This window comes from Thermobia domestica, chromosome 4 (genome assembly GCF_964235325.1).
Source record: "Thermobia domestica chromosome 4, izTheDome1.hap1.1, whole genome shotgun sequence".
Lineage (NCBI taxonomy): Eukaryota > Metazoa > Arthropoda > Insecta > Zygentoma > Lepismatidae > Thermobia > Thermobia domestica.
In genome coordinates, this window is record NC_137457.1 from 305,078,538 (window position 1) to 305,096,860 (window position 18,323).

The window sequence follows — 18,323 nt, forward strand, 5'->3', positions numbered from 1 at the left end:
AGTTCTTTCCGTGTAGTTATTTACGTACGTTTAGTGGTTTATGTTACTTATTTTCAGAGGTAATGGGACTTTGTGGCCACCCTGTATATTAGATTGATACTAATTGTAAACAAGATTCATTAGATAAACAAAAGAATCTGATCTGGATCTGGATCCGAGATTCAGATCTGAACTTGGACCCGATATCTGGATCTCGAATCTGGATTCTAATCTTAGATCCAGATTTGTATCCATAACTTGAATCCTGGACCCAGACTCAAAATCAATATCCCGGATCCTCTGCTGAAAATTTCTGATTCTAACGAAGTGTCTATCTATTCTAACGAAGTGTCACCCGAAATATTGCATTTTTTCCCTTCCAACTGTAGTGCAGTTTCCAAAACAATTTTTGTATTATTATTTATAATCATACTATTTAACCTTTCGGTAGTCGCGTCTGTCTATGTAACACGGGCAGTCGCGCGTTGTACTTTTTACAACACTTAACAGTAAAGATGTTATTGACTTATATCCACATTGTGATCCCATTGTCACATTCAAAATAGTAAAAATAAATAAAAATACAAACGACACATGCAATAAATTCGGTCAGTTGCAATTCAGTCAGTTCAGTCAGTTAGTGACTTACAACAAAAACAACAACACTGTTGTACTTTTTACAACAGCGCGACTGCCGAAAGGTTAAGTTAGTATATAACTAGATGATATAAGATGTTGCTTCTAGCTTACTAAATCCATGAATTAAGCAACTTTAAAATGAACACTTATTTTCCTCCTAATTTCTTGGAATAAAAACTAATTCGATCTGCAAACTACTTTATTCTGTTGACTTACACCTATGAACCCCTATGCTCATAACTATAAATTATTATATTTAATAACCCATATAACTCTCAACGATCCTTTGTCATACCTTATCTTTTCTTAAGAGCATGTCTTACTAAAAAAAAAAAATACAAAATTTAAATAATAAAAAAATAAAAAAGTACAATAATACAATAATAATGAAATGCAACTCACCACAATCATAGATAACATTGTTCTACAACAGAAAATATGAACCCGAAGAATTTTTAATGTTGCCATCCATAAAAATTACAGTGTTGACACAATAACAATTCCCCCAAAATCTAAGTTAAGGCAACGACTAGAGGAACGAATTCAACTGCATTTGATTACGTATCGTGTTATCTTGGAATCCTATGAACCACTTTTTAAATAATAGTTGTATTTAGTTTGTAATAAACATAACAGTTTTTACATACAGTTATTAAAATTAAATAATAATGTTATTTAAAAAGTAGTTCACAGGATTCCAAAACAACATGATAAGTAATCAAATGCAGTTAAGTTCGTTCCTCTAGTCGTTGCATTAACTTTGATTTTGGGGGAAATGTTATTTTGGCAACACTGTAATTTCTATGGATGGCAACACTCAAAATTTTTCAAGTTGATATTTTCTGTTGTAGAATAACTTTATTTATTATTATGCTAAGTTGCATTTCATTATCTTCTTTCACTTATGAATAAACAAGCAAAATAAAAATAAATTTTGTATTATTTTTAGTGACAGACAGACTCTTAACGACGAGTCAACAACAGACTGTTACCTAAAAACAACAAATACATAAATGTGTCAATTTACTAAGACATTTTCGCCACCTACCATCCTCTCGGGTTTACCCCAAAATATTTTCCGTGGCTTTATCAATGTTAAGCTGCGTCCCCACATTCACCTTGAAACTGAAAATTTCCAATTTTCTTCTTCTTTCTCTTTTCCTTTCCTTTATTTTTTTCTTTTACTAAGTCATTATCAACCTTTTCATTGTTCTTTTCTTTCTTATCATCCTTTTTTTCTTGTACTAGTCAACGAACTCCAAAAAAAAAAAAAAAAAAAAAAAGGTTTGTTATTGAATTCTCTATGTCTGTATGTGGGTCTGTTATTTGCGAATTTTTAAATTTTGAACCTTCCATTCAATAGAGCCTCAAAAACTATCTGACAGAAGTGATGGAACTTTTCGCGTCACTCTTACCGTTCCCGAGATATTGGCCAAAAAATTTCCGATTTCGGGAGACTTAAGAAGCCATATCTCGGGAACTGTAAGTCATAGAGAGATGATATTGGGGTTGACCAATACCTAAGAGAAATAATGAACATCTTAGTACCAAATAGTAAACTGTGGCCACTGGTTTGACCGGTGACCATCGGTTACTATTCGGTACCAAAGTATTTACCATCCTCTTAGGTATTGATCAACACCAATATCATCTCTCCATGACTTACCGTTTCCGAGATATTGGCCCAAAAAGTTCCGACTTTCGGGAAATTTTACGAGCCATATCTCGGGAACCGTAAGTCATAGAGAGATTATTTTGCGATTTTTTTTTTTCATTTTTGAGCATGTGTCTTCGTAAAATAACATATTGAAGAACGTTTTAACAGAAATCTTAAACAAAACATGTGGGGAAAAAAAAAATTAGTACGCAAGGAAATTGTAGATATATTACAAGAATTGTTTAATGAGTATAATAATAAAGTACATAGAACAATTGGTATAAAGCCTATAGAGATTAATAAGAATGCTCTCGGAGCATTCTCAACAAGTATTTTTTTTTTTTTTTTTCCTGTAATTCTGCTCTCAGTTCGTTAATAAAGATTATAATGTGCTGGCTAAGCTGTGAAATTTGAGAACTGAACTTCGTATTGTAAGGAAATTCTTAATACGGTTAATACTTCTAAAAATAACGAAAGTTATCTTACCAAGCAGTAAGTATCAAGCTCAAGGTAGCAGATAATTCAGCAGCACAAAATGAAACCAGAAGCATTCCTAAGACAATCATTAAGTAAGTTATAATCATATCCTGTTTATTGTGTGGGGTTATATCACCGAATCCTGCGGAAGACAGTATTATGGAACCAACATACAAACATAATGACAGATGTAATCTAAACATGGGAGATGGGTCATCCACGTCCAGTTGCGTATTTGCTAGCACACTGTACCAACTATTATGTGAACACAACCTAAAGAGGAAAAAAAATACACGTTAAAATATCAGTGTGTCATATTTTTAAAATGGAGCGTAATAAATAAATAAAAATAAATGTTTTTTTTTTTTTTTTGGTTCATATTTATTACAAACTCATTACATTGATTACACAGTAATCTCTGATGGAACGATACAAGGTGTGACAACGCAACTCTTTTAACACTTCGGAGTTTTTAAAGGAAATTGTAGACTTTCAGTAAAGTAGCTACTGCTTCGGTGCTATTCGGTCAGAAGTTGTTGGTTCGCACGTCATTCTCTACAGAATGAAACCAGCTTTCAGACGGCATAATGCTCATAGCCCCGTAACGTACATGAAAGGAAAATTAGGGGGAAATCTGGAAAAATCCCTGCTAAAACCTCTTTTTGGGAGTTTTGGGCCTCCTAGAACGACCCCGTGTGAATGTACGTGCTTGTAATATATCATAAAAATGTGCGCGGGTATTCTACATATTTTCACTAAGCACCAGTCCGATATTGTTTCTAGTTACGAGAAAAAAAAATATTTCCAACCCTGTTGTACAAAATCGTCGAGAAAAGATAGGACCTGAAATAAAATTTTCCGGACAGAGCAATATTAATTCGATTTTCACGGTTGATGTATGATTTTGTTCAGAATGTTACTAGCTTTCAGACGGTATGATGCTCATGGTCCCGTAACGTACGTGGAAAGAGAAATTAGAGGAAAATCAAAAAAATTCCTCGAAAATCTCTTTTTGGGAATTCTAGGCCTCCTAGAACGGTCTCGGTTGAATGTACGTGTTTATACAGTAAAAAAGGTATACGGGTATTCTGCATATTTTTACTAAGCACCAGTCCGATATTGTTTCTAGTTACGAGGGGGAAAAATATTTCCCGATTCTTCTGTATTGTACAGAGAGAAAACGGAAATAACTTATTGTGTGCTGCAAAATCCAGAAACAACACTCGAAAACTGAAGAACTGTTTATCAGTAGTCCACACAAGCAAGAATGAAACGTTTGTTCTACTAGCACGCAAAAAAAAAAAAAAAAATCATTCAGAACAACGAATTGTTTCTTTTATCACAACTCCGCGAAACTTTCTGTTCAAAGTCCGTAGAGTCTAATGGGAGGAGGAGGTTGGGGAGGGGAAATAAACACATGGGTTAAGAGTATCTTATATCTTTCTATTTGTTTTTCAATTCCACACGATAATACGTAAATTTTATTTTATAAAGAACTAATGAAATATGATACTCAACAATTTAAAATTTTCCATACATTACGGAAAAGCAATAAAAATTAGATAGCGGTTTCAATCTTACACTAAATGAACATTTTTAGTATCATTTTAATGAACTATGTATATATTACACAGCGGGGAGGGAAGTGAAAGAAAGTCACCTACTCCAACTTAGTTTTGATGGCAGAGGAAGGTTTTTTCAAGTTATTTATACGGGAGTATGGTAGAATGCCACGAGGTGCCACTTTCATCTCATATTTGTCTCCGTTTCTGGAAATGGCACAAATCTAAGAACATGACAAGTACGGAATGACGGAACCACAACGTACGGGTAGCTTCTATATTCCATCAAGGACGCTATCTTTGTGAAACTGTCGAATGGTTCGGGTAAGGGCTGCAGAAAACTCTTCCAGACGTGGAAACCGACGTCCATGCATATGATGCTTCAACTTTGAAAACAGGTCGTAGGCTGATGGAGTCGTGACCGGACTATAGAGAGCAAGAGGTAGCATTTTCCAACCATATTTGCGAAGCTTTTGGCGTACAGCATTTGCGGTGTGCAGGCGAGCGTTGGCGTGAAGAATCAGTGAACTCGCCCTGAAGAACTGTGGTCGGGTTTTCTGTATTTTTTCTGCGCAGTTTCAGCAGAAATTGACAATAATGCGCTGCTGTGACACTTCTTCCACATGGAATTCTGTCCGTTATGATAATGCATTGGTGATTGTAAGCAAAAATCATTTGCTTAATCGCTGATTGAGATCGGCGGCACTTTTTTGGTCTTGGAGAAAAGGAGCTCTCCATTCGTTGAATTGTGATTTCAACTCCAACTCAAAGTATCAGATCCACATTTCATCGATAGCAATAATGCAACGCAGAAAGTCCTCATCTTCAATGTTGAATCTTTATTTCAGCTCCGTTGCAATGTCCAGACGTGCCTACTTCTGTTCAGCAATCAAGACCCATCGGACGGAATTTTTTCTCTTCTGTAAATCACTTGTCAGAGTTCGGTATACTGACGCAGATAGGATCCCTGTGATGTCAGAAAGTTCCTCAAGTATCACACGGCGATCTTGTTAAAGTGCGTCTGTCATAAGTTGCACACTTCTTACATTGGTTGATGATTTCGGCCTTCCTGATTTTGCATCATTCTTTATGCTCACACGACCACTACGCAAACGAGTAGTCCAACGATAAACTATACTACGGTCCACTGTTATCTCACCTCAAACTTCACATAAGGCACTGTGAATTTCTGTGGGAGTTTTGCGACATAAAGTTTCAATCTTCATGTACGACCTCTGATCTTCAATAGATACGTTACCCGAGACACTTGCATCCTCCATTTCCAACTTGTCACAGCCACATTGTATTTACTAGAGAGCACATAAGTACACGTCCTGCTGCCTTGAGACCTCAGCTTCAACTGACAAAATGTTTACCTCGATTTCATAATCTAATCCGCAGTTTCGCCATAGTGTGCATTATTTATGAAATGACCCTTGTAGTTACAAGCTTCATATTAGCAAGATGCAACTATTCAAACCATACTGGCTCAGCGATAAAAAATTAGGCCTATACTTTGGAGAGCAGGTTCAAGAGTTTGAGATCAGATCATGGTTGAAGTTTAGCTTTCCTTTGCAGCATTAAGGTTACATGAGACGTTTACATGGATGCAAACTACACGAAGTTTAGCTTTCCTTTGCAGCATTGTTACATGAGACATTTACGTGGATGCAAACTACACGAAGTTTAGCTTTCCTTTGCAGCACTAAGGTTATATGAGACGTTTACATGGATGCAAACTACACAATTCCCTCAAGAAACATCGATTCGAACTTTTAGGTGGTTATATACTTTTTCTAAGTTTACCCAGTACACTTCATTTTTTTTTCTATCAACGTTAATATTCGAGTAACTTTGCTTTTCTTCAAGGTCCATTCCACAAAAACGACGGACAAGAACCCCATAAACCTTGTTTTATAGTGGCAGGCTTCCCCTAGAATACCGCCGGACCACGAACTGAAAATGAAAAGTTATTTCAATTCTCAGAAACAAAGAAGCCATGGCCCCACTAATCAAAATTCTAGTAACGTCAATGTCTGTACCTTAAGTATAATTCAGTAAATACGTATGCTCTTAGTATTTGATAAAAAAAAAAAAAAAAAAAAAAAAAAGTAATACTTACTCGGTAAAGCAGGCTTGTAAATAGAAAAATATTCCAGCTATGTAGTCAACTAGCAGCAGATACAGTGCGTATTTAATTGGTCTTACGATTAGAAGATTGATATTAGGTCGATTTTCAATTTTCCGAAAATAAGCTGGTATCTGAAATGATAAAGAATGTGAATATTTACTTTTATTTACAAAAAAAAAAAAATAATAATAATAATAATAAATAATAATAAATAAATAAAATAAAATAAAAAAAATAAAATGAAAAGGTATAATTTTGTCAATAGAATTTTAAATGGGGAATTAAAAATTAAATAAATAAATCTATGTATGTAATACACAAATGCCCAAAATGGGAACTATAATACTAACCTTCGGGTAGCTTTCGACTCCAGCCCAGACCCCAAAATTTTCTCAACCTACGGCCTCGCCCCTCATAATTCACCTGTTGCTTCTATTCTTCGCACACAAGAATACATGTATGTCATTATCTTTTGCGAAAATTTTAAGCCCTTTCACACTTACAAGGTAAGAAACACAGTTGTCTCAGGCCTATCGCAATCAAACTCAATGGGAAAGTAGACCTTGATTAAAAACAATGTAATCCGTTGAAATTTTTTGCGACTTTTGCCTGGGGCCGGAATTATACAATTTTTGAAACTTTTGTTAATTTGTTTTTTTTGTACCCTTATAGGGAGATAATGGATCGTTTCTATTTATAAATACATAATACTCAGTAGGTACCTTAATTATATTGATATCATCAAAATGTTATTTTGTTTGTAAGCGACACTTTGGTTTTAATATTTACAGTTCGATTTCAATGTTAAATTACGAATAAAACCAGAAAATAATAACACAAGGAAAAACGTTTGTTAATTCTTCGGTTTGTCTATTATATAACGGTAAATTAACACAATATTCCTCAGCAATCACTGATAGATTTTTGCGCAATTTAATTTTGAGTATACTGAAAATTACGTTGAAAGAATAAGGAATGTAAGCACCTTATTTTAAAGGGCCATATATTTTTTGCAAGAATATGCAGAAAACTTCTAATAATTTGGTTTAAAATAAAGATTTTTATTATCCAAAGAAAATCCACATTTGGAAAAAAAAAAATTCTGGTAACGTAATTTCAGTAAATCTCGAGCTATCTACCTGGTGAAGATACTGACACCCGACGTTTCGAATGCAGACATCATATTCATTTTCAGGGATTGTATGTATATGTAGTGACTATTTCGGTATTCACATCTGACGTTTCGAATGCAGACATCACATTCATCTTCAGGGTTTGTAATGAAGAGACCGGAGACGAGAGCATGTATATGTAGTGACTATTTAGGTATTCACATACAACGTTTCGAATGCAGACATCACATTCATCTTCAGGGATTGTAATGAAGAGACCGGAGACGTGAGCATGTATATGTAGTGACTATTTAGGTATTCACATCCAACGTTTCGAATGCAGACATCACATTCATCTTCAGGGTTTGTAATGAAGAGACCGGATACGAGAGCATGTATATGTAGTGACTATTTAGGTATTCACAGCCAACGTTTCGAATGCAGACATCACATTCATCTTCAGGGATTGTAATGAAGAGACCGGAGACGTGAGCATGTATATGTAGTGACTATGTGACTATTTAGGTATTCACATCCAACGTTTCGAATGCAGACATCACATTCATCTTTAGGGATTATAATGAAGAGACCGGAGACGTGAGCATGTATATGTAGTGACTATTTAGGTATTCACATCCGACGTTTCGAATGCAGACATCGCATTCATCTTTAAGGATTGTAATGGAGACACCGTAGACGTGAGCATGTACTTAGGTATATACAGTGATTATTTAGGGACAGAGCTATGAATGGAGGCTTGTGATTTGCTGAGGGAAATGCTGGCCTCTGATTGGCTGAGGGATGCTATCTCCTGATTGACTGTTATTATGGTTACGAAAAGTGGCTTTGTTGAATGTCTGTTTCTGTTCGTGAGAAAGGCCGACCAGATATTGCTGAGTTGAAACCCATTGTCTCTATTGAGGCTGTTCCTTTCCGGTGAGATAGCTATGGCTTCCTTTTCAAGTCTAGTCGGCCCTTTTTAGGAAAAAAGCAGACACTCAACAAAACCATTTCCCGTAGCTACAACAACAGCCAATCAGGAGCCAGCATCCATCAGCCAATCAGAGTCCAGCATTTCCCTCAGCCAATCACAACTAGCTCCCATTCATAGCTCTGACCCTAAATAATCATTGTATATATATGCTCACGTCTCCGGTCTCTTCATTATAATCCCTGAAGATGAACGCGATGTCTGCATTCGAAACGTCGGATGTGAATACCCCAATAGTCACTACATATACATGCTCACGTCTCCGATCTCTTCATTATAATCCCTGAAGATGAATGCGATGTCTGCATTCGAAACGTCGAATGTCAATCCCTTCACTTGACTGATAGCCCGAGAAGTTACTAAAATCAACGTTTATTTGGCTTAATTCGAACTGTGGGTAAGAATATAGGGCTTTTCAAAGAGAGACTGTACACAAACTAAAATTATAACAGTAGCAATGGTACGATAGATTTACTGTAACAAGGTGCTTCTTTCATATTAGCTTATTTCGTATACACAAGATAGCACTTCATGCCAGTAACACTCCTTTCTCTTGTGTCTTGACACCCATCTCCCTCCTTTTTGATTACCTGCTTTTTTATATCCCTTTAGTGCCAAATCAAATTAAATTCGAAACCTACAATTGGCTTTCACCCCATTTTTATTTTTTCGGTCCAACTACCAAAGAGTATAGTGGCGTATTTAGGAGAGGCTATCGGGCTCAAGCTTCCCCCCTTCCCCCCGAATTAAATGTGTTAGTTTTTCGCATTCCACGTACAACAATAATCCTTCTTGCCATTTCTAAGAATTTCATTGACTTTCGATTTTCTTATGCTCTTTGTTCCGTGTAACGTGGGTTCCTGTCACCACGGCATGGCGCGTCCTCAGGTTGCGGATCGAGGAGAAGGCCTCTAGATATAGAGGTTAGCTGCGAATATACTGAATAAGCAGTCGCGGACAGACGACTAGGAGTGGTCCTCCAGCTTGGGGGTTTGGGTAAGGCTAACACCCTCATCCTGTAAAAAAAGGTACTTGTTCAGAAACATTCACAAAAGCCTCGGACAAGGACTGATAACTTGGCACGACATCAGCAAAAGAAAATGGACATGAGATTTGGAACATGGAATATTAGAAGTCTTTATAGGGCAGGCGCGTTAAAATCTGTAACGAGTGAGTTAGAGAAATACAGGATGGACTTAGTAGGAGTTCAGGAAGTTAGGTGGGAAGGAAATGGATCTGAGAATTCCGGAAATTTTACGTTCTTTTACGGGGAAGGAAATAAAAATCACCAGTTAGGAACAGGGTTTTTCGTTCACAAACGAATATTACCAGCAATTAAACGGGTTGAATTTGTTACTGACAGACTTTCTTTTATTACTCTTAAGGGACGGTGGTGTGATATTATTGTTTTAAATGTACATGCTCCAACTGAAGATAAGGGTGACGATATAAAAGATAGTTTTTACGAAGAAGTGGAACGGATATTTGACCAACTCCCGCGATACCATATGAAGATTCTATTAGGGGATTTCAATGCGAAGGTAGGACGAGAGGATATTTTCAAACCGATTATAGGGAACGAAAGTTTGCATAAGGAAAGTAATGACAACGGTGTTAGACTCGTGAACTTTGCAACATCCAAAAACCTAATCGTGAAGAGTACAAAATTCCCACATCGCGACGTTCATAAATACACTTGGACATCACCAGACGGAAAAACACATAATCAAATTGATCACGTTTTAGTAGATAGAAGAAGACAATCTAGCATAATTGACGTCCGGTCGTTTAGAGGGGCTGATTGTGACACTGATCACTACCTGGTAGCAGCGATAATACGGGAGAGATTATCGTTGAATAAAGGTAATACTCAATGTCCGAAAACGGAGAGATTTAATTTAAAGAAATTAGAAGAGAGCCAGGTAAGAGAGGAATACCAGATTGAAGTTTCGAATAGATTCTCGGTTTTAGAAGACTCGGAGTGCACTAGTGTTGAGGATACTTGGATTGAAATTAGAGATAGCATTAAAAGTTCAGCAATAGAAAAACTGGGACACGCGGAAATACGTAGGAACAAACCATGGTTCGACCAAGAATGCATTAAACTAGTAGAGAAGAGAAAACAGGCAAAATTACGGTGGCTACAAAATCCGAATGAAATAACTACACAAAATTTCGCAGATATCAGGCGGGAAACTTCCAAAACTTTTAGAACAAAGAAACGGGATTTTTTGAAAGCTAAAATTAAGGAACTTGAAGATAATAGTAAAAATAAAAATATTCGGGACATGTATAAGGGGATCAGCGAATTTAAGAAAGGCTATCAACCTCGTGCTTATATATTAAAGAAATCTGACGGAACAGTTCTCACTGATACGGATAGCCTCTTAAATAGATGGAAAGATTTCTTTGACGATTTGCTGAACACGCAGCCAAAAACTAATGTGCGTGGAGAAAAGGAGATACACACCGCAGAACCGTATATTCCAGAACCCAATCGAATAGAAGTGGAAGCCGCTATAAAGAAATTAAAGAAACACAAATCTCCGGGTGTAGATGAAATTCCGGCTGAATTAATTTTAGCTGGAGGCGAAAAATTGTGGAACAAGATACACAAACTCATTCTCCTTATCTGGAACAAGGAAGAATTGCCACAAGAGTGGAAAGAGTCAATCATTGTTCCAATTCACAAGAAAGGCGACAAAACTGACTGTAATAATTATCGAGGCATCTCTCTTCTGTCAACATCCTATAAAATCCTTTCAAATATTCTGTTAGCAAGATTGACCCCATACGCAGATGAAATTATTGGAGATTATCAGTGCGGATTTAGACGAAATCGATCAACTATCGACCAAATATTTACCATTCGCCAAATACTCGAAAAGAAGTGGGAATACAATACCCCGGTACATCAACTATTTATTGATTTTAGAAAGGCTTACGACTCGGTTAGGAGAGAAACATTATACAACGTTCTTACAGAGCTTGGAATACCGAGAAAGCTAATTAGATTAATTAAGATATGTTTAAGTGAATCCCAAAGTAAAGTCCGGGTAGGAAAATTTTTGTCCACGAGCTTCCACGTCGAAAATGGCCTGAAACAAAGAGATGCGTTGTCGCCATTATTATTTAACTTTGTGCTGGAATACGCCATAAGGAAAATCAAAGATAGCAACCAGGGCCTAGAGTTGAACGGCATTCACCAGGTTATGGCATATGCTGATGATGTAAATTTAATAGGGGATGATAGGAGAACAGTAGAAATAAATGCAGAGATATTATTAAACGCTTGCAGGGACATGGGTTTAGAAGTAAATGCAGAGAAAACTAAATACATGGAAGTGCGTCGGGACCGTAATACGGCAAATTGTGGAGGCGTTAAAATATTAAATAATACTTTTGATAAAGTAGATACTTTCAAATATTTAGGATCAATATTAACAGACGAAAATCATATTCACGAAGAAATTAAATGTCGACTAAAAGCAGGGAATTCGTGTTACTATTCGGTTCAAAATCTCTTGTCGTCGCGAATTCTGTCGAGGAATTTGAAGCTTAAAATATATAAAACGATAATCATGCCTGTTGTTCTGTATGGTTGCGAAACATGGTCGCTTACTCTGAGGGAAGAACATAGACTGAAAGTATTTGAGAACAGGATCCTGAGACGAATATTCGGACCCAAGAGGAACGAGAATGGGGAATGGCGGAAGCTTCATAACGAGGAACTACATAGTTTATACGGTTTACCCAACATTGTTAGGGTCGTCAAGTCTAGGAGGCTTAGGTGGGCAGGTCATGTAGCTAGAATGGAAGAAAGTAGAAACGCTTTCAAAGTCTTGACTGGTAGACCCATAGGAAAACGACCATTAGGAAGACCTAGGCGCAGATGGGAGGATAATATTAAGATGGATCTCGCAGAGATAGGAATACAAAGTAGAAACTGGATCCAATTAGCTAAGGATAGAAGTCAGTGGAGAGCTTTTGTGAACGCGGCACTGAACCTCCGGGTTCCATAGGCCATAGAGTTAGTTAGTTAGTTATGCTCTTTGTTCAGAAATAATACTGTTATTTTTCAAATTTCATTCCATGCTAGGACTTCAATCTTTTTTTCTTTTTTTCGTCCATTCTACTCTTCTGTTTACTTTTCTCAGTTGTTACCTTCTTTCGTTTCTCCTATCATATTTTCGACCGTTGTTAGTTGTAACTCAAATCGACCCTCGTCAGTAACACCAAAAAACTAAGAGGAGCTGATAAGCGAAACTGGTGTTCTACACCAACTTGTACGGATATCAACATAATGGGACTTTAGTTATTATAGCAAAGGAATATTTACATCGTTTAGTTATGAAGAAAGGTAAAATTTTAGAATTTAAGGAAATCAAGAGGGGAGATAAATAGCCCAGGAAATTAGGTAGGCCAAGAGGATGCTTTCTTTTTCTTCTATGAATAGAATAAAAGGTTAGATTCATTGTTAAATTTTTGTGTGTATCATATCACATAAGGAACGGTATTCACCAGGTTATGGCATATGTTGATGACGTAAATTTAATAGGGGATGATAGGAGAACAATAGAAAGAAATGCAGAGATCTTGTTAAACACTTGCAGGGACATGGGTTTAGAAGTAAATGCAGAGAAAACTAAATACATGGAAGTGCGTCGGGACCGGAATACAGCAAGTTATGGACGCGTTAAAATATTAAATAATACTTTTGATAAAGTGGATAGTTTCAAATATCTAGGATCAATATTAACAGACGAAAATCATGTTCACGGAGAAATTAAATGTCGACTAAAAGCAGGAAATTCGTGTTACTATTCGGTTCAAAATCTCTTGTCGTCGCGAATTCTGTCGAGGAATTTGAAGCTTAAAATATACAAAACGATAATCATGCCTGTTGTTCTGTATGGCTGCGAAACATGGTCACTTACTCTGAGGGAAGAACATAGACTGAAAGTATTTGAGAACAAGATCCTGAGACGAATATTCGGACCCAAGAGAAACGGGAATGGGGAATGGCGGAAACTTCATAACGAGGAACTACATAATTTATATGGTTCACCCAACATTGTTAGGGTCGTCAAGTCTAGGAGGCTTAAATGGGCGGGTCATGTAGCTAGAATGGAAGAAGGTAGAAACGCTTTCAAAGTCTTGACCACTGGCGGATCCACGTGGGGGGCGGAGGGGCGACCGCCCCCCCCAAAGGTCTTCTACTTCCTGCATGTATCATTCGGAAATACAAATATTGACTTCCCGGCCGATCCAATCTGTGTAACAAGCCTAGTAGAGTCTAATCAAAATGTGTGGTACTTAATGGTACTTAATACAGACATATTTGAATTGTGAATACTTCTGTCCCTAGTTCCTTGGGACGGTTACCATAAGCCGCAAACGAGAGAGAATGATTCATACGTTGAACGAACAGCTGTAGGAAGAAGGAAAGACGGCTCACTCTATGAACTAAAAATTATATTTTAAAATTGTGTCCTAGAAAAAAAATGTGGGGGTGGAATTCAAAATCTGAAACTTCAATTACCTTTACCTTGAATAAAAAGAAATATAGAATATTCAGCGCTCCTTACTGTAATGCTTTCTGAATCTGAGATGAGACTTTTAGGTTGGTTGATTGATTGACATGTATTTACGTCGTTCGTCAAAAGTGATGCTTTACAGAACGAGAACTAGAGTTTAAAGTTGGATCTGAACCACTATAGTGCGTTCGATGTTCACTCACCGGGTATCAAACCACAGACCTCAGCATCAAAGATCAACGGTACTCTCGCTAGATACTACATCAACAAAGAACTGTGACTTTTGAGGTTCAACACGAAAACATTCATTGTGACTTTTAATGGCATATCATCTTTTCTTGGGAAATAATACAAGCTACAAGCCGTTATTGTAGTCATATATAACAGAGGTGGTCCTGATCTTCGCACAGGCCAAACCGCTGAAGCTAGAAACTTGAAATTCGGACAGTAGATAGGATTTGTTATCTAGGATACCACTAAGGAAGGATTTTGGGAAATTCAAAGAAAGGAAGGGGGAAAGGGGTGGAAATTATTTTAATAAGATGGTCATCTCTTCAAATCTCTTAAGGTTAGAGACTTGAAATTTGGATTTGGATTTCTCATTTAAAGTAATTTGACAAGCATTTCAACATTTTTTGATAGTTTATTAAAATGGGGAAAAGAGGTGGAAAGAAAAGGGGGCGGGGATTGCAATTATTATAATAAGATATCTAAGAATCTTTGAAGGTTAGAAACATGGAATTTGGTATATGGACTTCTCACTTAAAACAATTCAACATGTATTTTTGTATTCTTATTCTTATTATTATTATTATTATTATTATTATTATTATTATTATTATTATTATTATTATTATTATTATTATTATTATTATTATTATTATTATTATTATTATAATAAGATGCCTGTATCTCGGGATCACTTACGGCTAGATATATGAAAGTTGCTAATTTGATTATTCATTTAAAATAATGAAACATGGATTTGAGCATTTTTTGCCACTTAACGTAGAAGGACAAAAACAGAGGTAAGGGTTCACTAAAATGTTTGTGAGGTGTTTGAATTACGTGACAGCGTTTTAGCTCAATCCAATTCTATATGAAAAACACAGAAGGGAGAACGCGAAATATTGTGCCACAGTACCACGTAGAAGCATTTGCTATATTGTACGAAGCCATATTTCGAACAAATTGGGGGGTCTGGGAGCGAAATTTCACCTAAGCGAAGGCTACTATAATATACTTTTATTGTTGTAAGCGTAACTATAATTATACATGTTTCTAAATGCTGCTTTTAAGAAATTACCTAATAGAGCCAATTTCCAACCGCCTGTTCCTAATCTGGTTTAATGCGTTTTTTTTTTCTTTACATACTCAAGTATACCACTGCAAAAGCGGAGTATTCGGACAAAATACCCTATATGGTGCTCATGGTCCCGGGTTCGATTCCCGGTGAGGGTACATTTTAATGAAAAAGGTGGTTCGAATTCCACTATAATCAGTAAGTGCACGTCTTCTTTAGCCGTCATGACATTGCCGTGAAACGTTAAACTCAAGCAACAAATCAAAATACCCTATGTACAGAGGTCTATACTTTTGTAATAATGTCCTATACTTGTCTTCTTGCTCTCTCCTATTTAAGTGGAAAATCCCTGGATGTACCAGAAATTGAATTCCTTACACATTCATCTTTAAATACATCAATTGAGTACAGTTGGGAGCTTTACTTGAGAAATGAACAATTCCATGGGTGTCAAAGTTTATCAGTCAGTGACTCCTTAACTCCTCGTGAATCCTGTGTTCTATACCAATCATAGAAATGTTTTCTTCACCTTTGATACATCAGAAGATTTTGGTACGATTTATATACCCGCAATCTTAACGCACACTTAAGAAAATGTCAACAATGTTGAAAAACTGAAATCATGGTGAAAAACTAAACGTAACGGAAATTCAACATCTTGCCCTCAGGAAATGTTATTCGCATAGCGCCAGAGATCAAAGATAATGTCCCTCTCAGAGAGGCACTGAAAAAGAAATGACACGTATACGGATCGACGACCGGAACGTACCCTCTCATTCTATTGGATAATGAAATTGATAGAGTTATGTCAAGCTTCATGTTTTCTTGCGATCACTTTAGTGTGGGAAGCTATATTTATATACACAGAGGAAAAATGGGACAGGCCTCGTGGCAATAACAGATGACAGGATAAATACCATCGTCAATATAGCATTTTTTGTGTGTGTGTGTAAGTACTGTCCAATACAGCGCATCTGATAAATCGCAGTGACTAAGTGTGAAGTGATTCATGATACCGCCACGCCTCCGAAACGGAAGTGCGTATTTAATTTAAATCTAGAGAAAGAATATAATTTCATTTAAAAAACTTACAAATTCGGGTCATAAAATATAATCTGGAAATCAAGTTTACACCGGATTCATATGTGTCTCATTTTTGCAAATTGAAATTCTGGTCACTTTGAGGCTATGCTCATCTTCCAGGAAGCGAACCGCCCCCTCCAAATGATTCTTCTGGATCCGCTAGTGGTCTTGACTGGAAGACCAATCGGAAAACGACCATTAGGAAGACCTAGGCGCAGATGGGAGGACAATATTAAGATGGATCTCGCAGAGATTGGAATACAAAGTAGAAACTGGATGCAGTTGGCTAAGGATAGAAGTCATTGGAGAGCTTTTGTGAACGCGGCATTGAACCTCCGGGTTCCATAGGCCATAGAGTTAGTTAGTTAGTTAGTTAGTTAGTTAGTTAGTTAATCATATCACATAAGATTCACTAGTCTGCAATTCTTGCCATTAAAAATGCAATCAGTATATTTCAGGTTCAACTTGTCTCAACATTTTCTTTCAGGTAAAAATGTACAAAGATAAAAATGAATAGTTCCATTTTTCTAAAATAAAACCAGTTAAATTGAAAAAAGATTACAAATATTTAGCATCTGTTTACAGGAGCATCATTTCAGATTTGCCTTGGAGGGGGAGTTAAGATTCCCCACCAACACACGAGTTTCACGTTTTCTCCTAGTATATTAGTAGACAATCGATTAAAATATATTCAATTCTCAAACTCAGGTGGGCAATTTTCCCCCTGCTTCCCCAATGGCGCCCTTGTGTGTTTGAGTTTTAAAGGGTGAAAACGAAAAATACAATGCTTATTTACGTGTTGTGCATTGCTCACCCCCTAAATAAAATCCTAATTACGTCACTGATAGCCTCTTACTCCTGGTTTTGTAATCTACCTTGCATTGCTCATGTGCCGTTCCATATACACTTACCTTTCCAAATTAGTTGTGTTCCGTAAACCAGACACAAACTCAAAGTAAGAAATAAGTTTTAAATTGGTGTTAAATATGTTAGCTTTTTATGTTTCAGTTTTGAGGATAGACTTTTAAGTATAATAATGTATACGTAAAATTACCTTCCAAGCTTTGAAGTATATGTAAAATTACCTTCCAAGCGTTGAAGTATGTGTAAAATTACCTTCCAAGCTTTGAAGTATATGTAAAATTATCTTCCAAGCTTTTAAGTATATGTAAAATTACCTTCCAAGCTTTGAAGAGTTTATTAATTGTTAGAAATGCTATCCATCTAGATTGTTGGTTGTCCTTTATCAAACCAATAAAAATAATTTCCAATGGAATTACAGAAAAGGCATCCAACCAAAACGAAATATGACCAAGCCTCAACATTACTATCTCTCTTACTGTAGACACAATCTCTAAAATAAAATAAAATAATTATCATTACATGTACTTTTAATTTATGTGGCAATAGTCACTAATAGTCATTGACTTTATAGCTAACTCGTTAGATGAAGGATGCCAAGTTGACGTAATATATTTATTGACTTTGAGAAGGCTTTCGACAGAGTAAATCATAAAATACTGTTAAACAAATTTGAATATTATAATTTTTCTTCAGCCCTCACAATTTTTTTTTCATCATATCTAAGTGAACTTAAGCACACAGTTGTCTATAAAGAATTTAAATCAGACGAATATTTCGCGTTATCAGGGGTTCCACAAGGCTCCAACCTAAGCCCTTTACTATTTCTATTATTTATCAACGATCTTCCAGACCATATATCCAACAGTGAAAACTTATTGTTCGCTGATGATCTCATAATATACTCCAAGATAAAATTTGTGCATGATTGTCTTGATTTACAACACGACTTAGAGATTATTACGAACTGGTGTTCAGTAAATAAACCTAG

At 36.3% G+C, this 18,323-nt stretch overlaps 1 protein-coding gene across 2 annotated transcripts in view; it reads right to left on the reverse strand.

The window, feature by feature from the left end:
• LOC145684271 (uncharacterized) overlaps window positions 1-18,323 on the reverse strand; it is a 323,824-nt gene that overhangs the window by 165,024 nt on the left and 140,477 nt on the right. For both annotated transcript variants that reach the window (XM_081756414.1, XM_081756415.1), the window contains exons 12-14: window positions 17,650-17,825; window positions 6,437-6,576; window positions 2,762-3,025 (exon numbers count right to left, since the gene is read on the reverse strand). In XM_081756414.1, the coding sequence (XP_081612540.1) occupies window positions 2,762-3,025; window positions 6,437-6,576; window positions 17,650-17,825 (580 nt within the window). The remainder of the gene's footprint in view (window positions 1-2,761; window positions 3,026-6,436; window positions 6,577-17,649; window positions 17,826-18,323) is intronic.